This window comes from Otolemur garnettii, unplaced genomic scaffold (assembly GCF_000181295.1).
Source record: "Otolemur garnettii isolate 467f Iridium unplaced genomic scaffold, OtoGar3 scaffold00019, whole genome shotgun sequence".
NCBI lineage: Eukaryota > Metazoa > Chordata > Mammalia > Primates > Galagidae > Otolemur > Otolemur garnettii.
The window spans coordinates 6,855,784-6,866,269 of NW_003852414.1; the positions used below are offsets into that span (position 1 = coordinate 6,855,784).

The 10,486-nt window shown below is 41.6% G+C and overlaps 1 protein-coding gene across 1 annotated transcript; it reads right to left on the reverse strand.

Moving 5' to 3' along the window:
* Positions 1-8,934: 8,934 nt before the first annotated feature.
* Positions 8,935-9,820, reverse strand: CUNH10orf126 (chromosome unknown C10orf126 homolog). The gene is given in 2 exon segments (XM_023511477.1): positions 8,935-9,296; positions 9,769-9,820. Coding segments are annotated over 2 exon segments (414 nt in total).
* Positions 9,821-10,486: the final 666 nt, after the last annotated feature.

The following is a 10,486-nucleotide window of genomic DNA, read 5'->3' on the forward strand; positions in this document are numbered from 1 at the left end:
ATTTCTTAGTGCTTTATAGCTAGTGTGTGCATTAATAAAGCATTCCTTTAACATAAAAATTAATCTTTAATATTACAAACAAACCCAGAATCTATTAATGACAAAATCATTTACTGACAACCACAAGCAAAAGAACTACAATCTTTTCAAGATTATAACCATTGGAAACCAAAGAATTCAGAGTTAGTCCTTGATGGGAGCTGAGCAATGTAAAGCCAATTTAGAGATGCAATACACCATTCTGTAATTTACTGAACAAACTTTTAGGGATTTTTGGATTTCATTTGGAAACTTACATGTGGCAGACAGCACTCTTCCTAACTGATTCAAGACCGACTTTGTGCAATAGTAATGTTCCTAAACTCAAGATTTTTGAAAGTCTCCAGACAGATCCTTGGGGCTACCAGGAGTCTAAGGCCTATTCGAATCAAGGTGTTAAGTGCTAAGTGAGGTTTAAATATTTATTAATGAAATTGTTAGTGGAGGATGGGATCCCACTGACAAAGATAATACTTTCACTATTTGAATACAAACAAGGAAATGCTGTACTACCTTAGTCATATTTGCTTTCTGGGAAAATAATAAATAAATATATTTAAGCTCTCTGAACAATATCAGAGTGAGGGTCATTTTCTAAATATTCAACCCATTCAGCTTCAGGGAGTAATTCCAAATGGAAAAGGATTTTCTGTTTGTTTTGTATTTAGTATGTACTAATATTATGAGTTTTCAAAGGACCCTTTGACTAAACTGTTTCAAAGGAGTTCAATGTGCTCAAACTGGTCATTAACAATAGCAGAAATATCCCTTGAGATAAAATTTGGATTTCAGAAATGTGATTTTTATTCTAGTCAGAGCCAAAGCACAGTAGGAACACATATCAGATTATCATAGAGAGATAAGATTTGAAATTCAATTACTTGTCATAAACAGTTCCCGGGTACACACTTCAAATGAATAAAATGACAACAACTTGGGATCATGTTATTAACAGACTAGGATACTGAGGAACATTTTCCTATGAAAAATTAATTATTTGAAAAATGAGTAATTCAAGATAATGTTTAAGGAGAATATGAGCTTATGGAGGCAGATATCTTAATAATTCTTAGCTACTCTTGATGTTTATCCAACTCGCTTTTGAACCCTGTACCTAACCCTGAAGGACACTGCCAGGAAGTTTAATTGAGTTCATGAACTCATCCTAGGAAAAGTGTTACATACCCCATTGCTGAATACCACCTTGGTCACCTTCAAAATACTCCCCTTGGAAAGCACCAATGCCAGCATCTAGTCCACCCTTCAAAGCAATTTTAGATCTCCTTTCCTGGAATGATCACCCGAGCTGCTGTCATACAGCACACTAAAACACAGAGTAATGAACTTTACTCAATAGGAACTACCACACATTGACATGAGCACAATGGTGAGACACTGGTATACCAAGGTTATGAAACCTTACTGAGTTGTTTGTACAGTGCTGTCAATGTACACATATAGTGGCAAGTTCACAAACTGAACTGACAGACCTTCGTAGGGTGACAGCTATGATGGTCATTCCAGAAAATGAGTTCCAAAAATCACTTTGAAGGGTGGACTAGGCCCTGGCATGAGTGCATAGACTCCCAAGGGGAACACTTTGAAGGTGACTGTAGTGATTTTCAGCAATGAGATATGTTGCATTTTTTTCTAGGGTGAGTTCGTGAACCTAATTGTCAGGCTTCATATTAATATTATACACTTGAAAAGCCTGGATTTCAGAATGGAAAACAGGACAAACAGATAGTTAACAACACAGAGATGAACGATACACACTGAGGGACCTCGAACTTCCCTGAGCACACCGAGGATCCCAAAAGTATAATGATAATCAAGAAAACTATAACATTGCTCAAGATATTAAAATACACATGAGGTAACTCGTTTCATAATAATCAAGTAGGAATATAGCAGAATCTCAGCAGCACTTGAGGAATCAGAGATGATAGACTCTCCCTTTAATAGATGAAGAAGTAAATAAAGATACAAAGAAAAGAATGAATAGTTACTGAGTGACCTAGGGTCAGGCAGACCCCAGGCTGGCTGCTTTACACATTATCATACTCATGACAGCTCTGTGAGGTTCACTATCACCCTCCTTTGACAAAGGAAGGGACCAAGGAAGCAAGGTCGCAGAGCTGCAAGGAGGGATCTAGGCACAAACCCAGTTCTTTTATTCCTCCCTTTAGATGTTCCCCTAATCATGCAGGGAGGATTAAAAGCCAGTTCCAAGTACCTGATTACAATGTGAACACTGTATATTTGGATCCAGAGAAGGCCATTCTCAGAAACCTTCAAAAGAAAGCTGGAATCTGCACTAAGAGGTAAGAAAACCACAAACCAGAAAATGTCTTAAGAATAAAGTTAGTAGCAACGGCGATGACTTCTATCGCTAGAGCTTCTCTGTGTCACCCATCAAAGGGTAAACTCCACCAGGGACAGGGCGAAAGTCTCACTCTGCACAGCAGTTTCCACTCCTACCACCCTCTCTGCACTCCACAATAGGGGCCAAAGTGGCAAATACAGAGAGACCTGGGTGTGAGGCTGAGGGACAGAGAGCAGATGTTGCCCAAATGAACACCTGGGAAATTAGGAACATGGTAATTTGACAGGTTTACCTAATTAAGGCATCCATGCTGCTGCCTTCTGGTCCCCCATGGGCAGCTGACCTCTAACCTTGGCTAGAAGAGTATTCTCAGTTTTAGAGTCTGCTGAGCAAAGGTCATCCCCTCAGCCCAAAGATTGAGGATGATTCCTCCCTAATTGTTAAGAAAGCCACAGTGAGGGCGGAGCCAGCCCCTGAGTCACACCAGAGAAAAACAACACTGATCCACTAATTTCCAGCAAACCTGTCAACTACAGAACTTTGGGCTGGCAGCATTCTTGGCTGGGGTCACCTGGGAAAGTGGGGAATGTGGAGGAAGTCGCGAGAGAGGGATCAAATAATCAATTTCAGTCTGGGCAAATGCTGGATGGAGATATATTAATAAATGCAGGGCAGAAGTTTAGTTAAGACAAATATTACGATGAAGAAGATGATTTATTACAGCAAAAGCAGTCTAAACCCAGCACTCACTCTGTAGCTCTGGGTAAACTGCCATGGCATCATAGCTCATGGCAACCTCAAACTACTAGGTTCAAGAAATCCTCCTGCCTCAGCCTCCTGAGTAGCTGGGACTATAGACACCTGCCAGAACATCCAGCTATTTTTTCTAGACATTCAAGAAACAAACAGCCCCTTCACTAGAGCATGCGACCAGGCAAAAGAAAAGACACAAGGAAGCTGTGTCCCTCCCATACTCTTAAAGCATTTGGCATTTGTGTTATGTTCAGACCTCTACGCAGAAGGAGCTTTCTCTGAAGTTGGGGCAGGATTATTTTCATAGAATGTCAAAGGCTGTGAGAGACACTGAGAGTCCATCTTCTTGTCATCAGTCGGGATTGGGCTCAAAGGATCCCACCTCGAGGGGAGAGATTTTCTTAAAATTCGAGAGACAAAGATTTAACTACCTCTCTGGACATCCTCCAATGTCATGCCCAAGCTTTCCCCAACAGAGAGGTCTTTGGACATTGTTTGTTCATTTTTTTTTATATTTATTTACTTATTTATTCATTCATGGGAGACAGAGTTTCACTTTTGTCACCCTGGGTAGAGTGCCGTGGCATCATAGCTCGCAACAACCTCAAACCTTTGGGATCAAGTGATTCTCTTGCCTTATCCTGCCAAGTAGCTGGGACTACAGGTGCCCACCACAACATCCAGCTATTTTTGGAGACAGGGTCTTGCTCTAGCTCAGGCTGGTCTCAAACTCCTAAGCTAAGGTGATCCAACCGCCTCAGCCTTCCAGGGTGCTAGGATTACAGGCATGAGCCACTGCAGCCAGCCTTGCACATTGCTTTTTAATGCTGTATTCAAATAATTAACACCTATCAAAAATAACTCTTTTACAACTATATTGAAACTGCCACCAGGATGAGTGAGTTTATCCGACATCCTTGTTAGTATTGACAATGCAACAACTTCTTTCTAGCATTGGAATTCACTTGAATTGACCAAATATTCCAAATAGTGAAAAGGGGCTTGCATCTGGAGCCGAGAGACACCCCATGTAGAAGCTGGACAAGTCATACAACCTCTTTGAACCTTGGTTTACTTCTCTGTGAAATGGGCTCCTATAGACTCTGAGGACAGCACAAAAGAGTATTGGCTCTGAATCTACACCCAGCCCATCCACCCAGCAGGGGCACACACTCTGAACCAAGATGGTAACACCCAAGGAACAGGGAGAGCTGAAGTCTGGTGGAGCATCTCCTTAGCCCTAGAGTCAGGAACTTAAGACTAGAACCATATCTGGGAGGACACTCAGAGATTCCTTAAACTTTTCATCCTGTCTCACTGGCTCTTTTCATTTTTCCGATTGTTCTGTTTATATCTGCAGGGAAAGAGACAGAAGGTTTTATAAAAGATCAATTTTCCTGACTCTTATCAAAAGCGGATGTAAACTTCTCAACTCAAAATATTATCTATGTTGCTTCTGAGTCACGGAGAGAGGGGAAGTTCAGAACAGAGCACAAAGGGAAGAAAGAAAGGTTCGTCCAGCTACCCATGACAGGAAGCAGAGGATATGCAAATATAGGCATATCTCTCAAGGGAGAAGGCAAAACTGTCTTGAAAGGATGAAAAACACTCGCATACCACAACAAAATGAAATACAAGGAGCAGGAATGTGAAGGTCGTTTATTTGAAAATAAAAGAGAAGGAAAGAAAGATTATGAACACAGTAAGAGGGAGCCATAGAGAGTTGTACTCCCTCAGAAAGTAGTAGGTACAGAGCTACACAGAAGTGCCAGCGTACCGCAGCAAGCAGGGACCCAAATCCAGCCCTGCTCTGCTTGCCAAGCTATGGTCCTTGCTTGTTTGAGCCCCAGATGGTGCCTTTTTCCTAATAGTCCGCCCAGTTCACATGCCAGCTAGCTATGATACCACAGGTAAGAAAAATGAATAAAAACAGACTTGAATGCCTCCATTCCCAGTGAACTCTGATGTTAGCAGTGTAATGTCCTTGACCACAGCTGGAATCATCTCAGGATGTGATTACAGATAATGCAAAAATATAGAAAGATGGACGTAAGCATCCTCTTTACCACTCCAGCACCTGTGAAGGCCAGACCATGACAGCTGAGTTTATAAATTTTTTTTTTTTTTTTGAGACAGAATCTCACTCTGTAGCTCTGGGTAAAGTGCCGTGGCGTCATAGCTCCTGGCAACCTCAAACTACTAGGCTCAAGAAATCCTCCTGCTTCAGCCTCCTGAGTAGCTGGGACTATAGGCACCTGCCAGAACATCCAGCTATTTTTCCTATTTTTAGTTGAGACAGGGTCTCACTCTTGCTCAGGCTGGTCTCGAACTCCTGAGCTCAAGCAATCCACCTGCCTTGGCCTCCCAGAGTGCTAGATTACAGACATGAGCCACCACAACAGCTGAGTTTAAACGTCTTAGTGGAAAGGACTTAAGGCTGGACATCTGGTGTCTTAAGGCTCGGTCCCGGAAGCTTCAGGAAAGAAACAGATCTTGGCTCAATAGAAAAAAAAATTATTTAACACAAAGATACCCAGAGATGGAACAGGCTTTCTGGGAGGAAACTAAGTTTTCCTCATTGAAGAGATTTGAAGCAAGCTATTTAGGGTATCCAATCAAAGCATTCTGTTCTGTTTTGTTGTTGTTGTTGTTGTTGTTGTTTGAGACAGAGTCTCACTATGTCACAGGAAAGTGCTGTGGTGTCAAGCTCACAGCACACTCTAACTCTTGGGTTTAAGCGATTCTCTTGCTTCAACCTCCCAAGTAGCTGGGACCACAGGCACCTGCCACAACGCCCGGCTACTTTTTTTGTTTGTTTCAGTTGTCATTGTTGATTAGCAGGCCCACTGGGGGGGCGGGGGTTCAAACCCACCAGCCCCAGTGTATGTGGCCAGCACTATAACCCTTGAGCTATGGGCACTGAACCAATTTTTTTTTCTTGCCTCCAGACATCATTAGCATTAATGATTAGAGATCATTAGCAAAACACAATTGGATGTTGAGCATTTTTTTCAAAGACAATGAGTGAGGCATGGCGGCTTCCACCTATAAACATAGCACTCTGGGAGGCTAAGGTGGGTGGATGCTTGAGGACAGGAGTTCGAGACCAGCCTAAGCAAGAGCAAGACCCTGTTTGTACAAAAAAGTAAAAAAAAAAAAAATACCTAAGTGTCATGGTACATCTTTTGTCCCAGTTACTTGAGAGGCTGAGGCAGGAGAACCACTTGAGCCCAGGAGTTTGAGGTTACTGTGAACCAGGCTGATGCCATAGCACATGAGTAAGACACTGTCTCAAAACAAAAACAAACCAAAAAATGCCAATAAAAAAAGACACTGCAGATGAAATCTTAGAAAGGACAAGAAAGCAGAGAGGGGTAAACCCCAACTGTGGAAGTACTCTGAAGACGCGGGGGAATGGAAGTTAGAAGTGGAAACACCCAGAAAGGGTGGAAGATGTATGCCTAGGCTCAGAGTCACTGTGGCTCTTAGTGAGACAATTCATTTTTTTTTTTGGCCAGGGCCGGGTTTGAACCCACCACCTCCGGTATATGGTCCTGGCATCCTACTCCTTGAGCCACAGGCAGCGCCCCACAATTCGTCTTTTTTGTTTTAAACAGTTATGTTGCTTTGCTGGGTTCCCCACATACACACAGTTGAAAGACACAAATTATAAAATATTAATCACAAAAGTTATGACACATTTTATGGAAGACCAAACCCAAGAAGACATTCCCTTCAATGTCTGTCTTGCAAGGAAAATAAATTCTGACCTAATAACTTTCTGGGGCATCCATGCGTGTAAATAGAAAATCGAACAGTACTGGTTATAATTTATTTAAGTCTTTGATTATGCTTCTTTTTCCTTAAACGAAGCATGGTTAGTTGTGTAAGACTTCAGCAATTCAGAAAAAAATAGAGAGAAAAATGATAATTACCAAGGGGCTTACCTGTGGGATCTAAGAAATGTTATCTTTAACTGAATCTTTGTTTTAATTTGTTTAATCATTTTCTTCTTTCAGAGACAAAAGACCTTAACATCACTTGCGGCACTTCCATTTCACTGTTCAATCTCCATCACCAGAGAACAACAGTAATCTACCATGTTTTCATATTTACATAGGCTTAAAATAAGGTTACCAGATTTTAACATTGGTAAAGCGGGACACCACTGACGGGGGGGGGGGGGGGGACGGGAATGCAAACTTTGATAAGCAGTTCTCCATAATCACTTCTCAACAAGTATTTGTTACTATTACAGTTTAACATTATAAAATTAAAAAAATATATAAAACTCATATCCTGGCAAAATAGCCACATGGCAGCTGAAAACCATATATTCACTTACTGTTCTCTCGCCCATTTGTGCATTCTTTCCAAAAATCGGGACTTTTTTAGAACGCCATGGGACGTGGGACAAATTGTTGAAAATCAGGACCATCCCACCAAAAGCAGGACATCTGGTCACCCTAGCTTAAAGCGTATAGTAACATTCATACACCCTTAAATATACACATGTGGTGAATTACATAATGATGATCTAATAGAAATCATCCAGCAATGTTAAGAGAAACACTAACTAGTAAAAAATGTACTCTTTACATATTTTAATAGATTTCATTTACTATTATTTTATTTAAGATCCTTGTATGCCTGCTCACAATTAACTATAATTTTATTTTGTTTTACTTTCCTTGTGCAGTTTTATTACCAAGGTTAGACGTATCAAATGGTGTAGGGAGTTCTCCTGTTTTTATTCTTTGATACAGTTTCTACAAAGCAGCGCTTATCTGGTCTTTGAAGATTTTTGGCTGGGTCTGGTTGTTTTGTTGTTGTTGTTTTGAAGAAGGAGCAATTTGGGGGAAGGCTGTAGATCATTCATGCAATTCATTTCTTTTGCTGATGACAGGTGTATTACAGCTCTTTCTTTCATCAATTTGTGTCGCCGGTATTCTTCTAGAAAATCATCCAGTTTCTCTGTTTGCGAACGTAGTATTCCCTGAGGTTTTGAAATCTCCCTCAGTCATTATGTTCTGTTCCTCTTCCACGATTTCCCCCCTCTTGTCCTTGGCCATTCTTGCCAGAGTCGGCCTTATCACTCACGTCAAGGAACCGGCTTCTAGTTTGGCTGGTTTTCTTTATCACGACTTTGTTTTCTAGCTTGTTAATTGTTCTCCTTATCTTTATGGTTTCCTTCCCTCTGCCTCCTTTCTGCTTGCTCTGTGCTTGTTTATCTGTTGTGCTGGGTCTAGCACTTCACTGGCAAATTTTTAGTCTTTCTTATTTTCTAATATATGTGATTAAGACTTGGAATGTTCATTTAAAGTAGCATTGATACGGGCTGCACCCTGCGGGCTGTTCTGCTGTTTAATTTCAGTTATTTTATAATACTTATTATTTTGCTCTTACAGTTTTTTGTTTACTATTACGGAGAATTTCTCAAACCTATACAAAGGCAAGCACTGCTTTGCATTGGATCCTTCTAGAATGTTCCTAGAGCAGCATCACACTGCTTCACATTGAATCCTAGAATGTTCCTAGATCAACATCACCCGCAAATAAATGGGCTTTCTAATATACACTTTGGGGTAACAACATTCCTTGGTTATTTTCATTCTAGAAATCCGTATGCTTATTTCATTTATTCTCCCTGAAGTAAAAATCTATACCTTAAACATCTTTGTGTCATACAAGGTTAAGGGCTCAATGGAATCCGGCTCAATCCATTTTCTTTTTTAACTCCCATCTGACCAGATTAAAAGTAGCCCGTTTTACCATAAATGCAGACTTGTTTCATAGACAGTGAAAAATAAAATTTTTTAGGTACAGTTACCGCTGTCATTTTGATCATGACAGTTTCCAAATTTGAACCTCCACAAAAGTTCAGGACAGCCCAACAAGCACCATTTTCGGAACTATAAATAAAGCAGCTGTCTTGCAGGACCCTTCCCAGGCCTGATTTTTTCCCCTTTGCGGGCCGCTGATCCCCGTCCTGCTGCCTGGTTTCCAAAGGGCTCAGCGCGCGCGCTCCCAGGGAACGAGCCATCCAAGCCGCACCGCTGAGCCCAAGAAAAGCACCGAGGAGCCTCTGCAGGAAAAATTTGTTGCCGCACGAAGGAAAAGATTCCAGAGCTTTCAGACGCCACCACCACTGGCTCAACTGTTTCTAAAAATAGCAATTCTGTGGATGAAAAAAAAAAAATTACTGGCACCAGACATTGGGTTTAATTGTCTCCAGCCTTTAAAATAGAAACAAGCTGAAACGGACGTGCCCCTGGAACCCTCACTGAGCCGCGGTCAGCATGGACCAGAAACACACACACACACACACACACACACACACACACACGTCCCCGGGAGCGCCACAGGGCCAACCCCGCGCAGTGGCGTCACCGCGGAGCGCGGGCCCAGGACAGTCACTCCCAACGTGGAGACAGGCGCCAAGGACCCAGGCCTCACCTCCAGGCTTCCCAGAGATTCTCCGAGAGGGGACCCAGGGAAATACGAGGGATTCTCCTCCCCCAAAGTTAAAGTTGTTTGTCAAATTCTTATCTTTCTACTTTTTCTTAATATTAACATTAGCTTATTAGTTCCTAAATCAGATTTTGCAAATAGTTCCTTGTTCTTCAAAAAAAAAAAAATCAACTTTCTACCAGGAAGGTCCCTCAGCCGAGAGATGCCTGTGCATTCGGGTCCTGTAGGCATAGGCCGCCCCTCACCCCCTAGAGATGAAGAACACCGCTCTTGGTACCAACAGGGACACAAGCCTGTTTTGTTTCATGTTGTTTTGTGGAATGAGAATATGATATTTGTCAGATTACTAGGTTTCCTACCAGAAACCAATTTCCAAACTTTGGGGATTGCTTCTGAATCAAAAGCTCCGCATGCCAGAAGATTCAAGGAATCCAATTCAAGGAATCCAATTCTAGCCTCCACTCATTCAAATATCTCCTGCCTATTAGATGAATCACCCGGTGAAAACGGGTTTATTTTCCCCTGCAAGATTTCTAGTATTTGTGAAATTCCTCTTAGTTGGAAGCATAAGATAAACCAATACTCAAGTTTTTCTCAATGCTTAGATAAACAGAATACATAAAAAAGATGTTGTGGGTCTAGGTTTCCAGAAACCCAAGGCCAATTCCTAAGGGAATTACTTCCTCTCCACTCCTTCCAACATGGCTAACTGATGACCCAGGAAGAGGAGAAAAAAGGAAAGGAAAGTGGAGTTCTTCTCTTTCGTGTGTATAATAAATATTCCATAAAGTGTGGAAATGGATGGCTACATCATCAATTAGGGGGGTGGGGACAGCCGGGGATGATACATAAGTCAAAAGAATAGAATTTAATAATAAAGGCTGCCAGCCCCACATA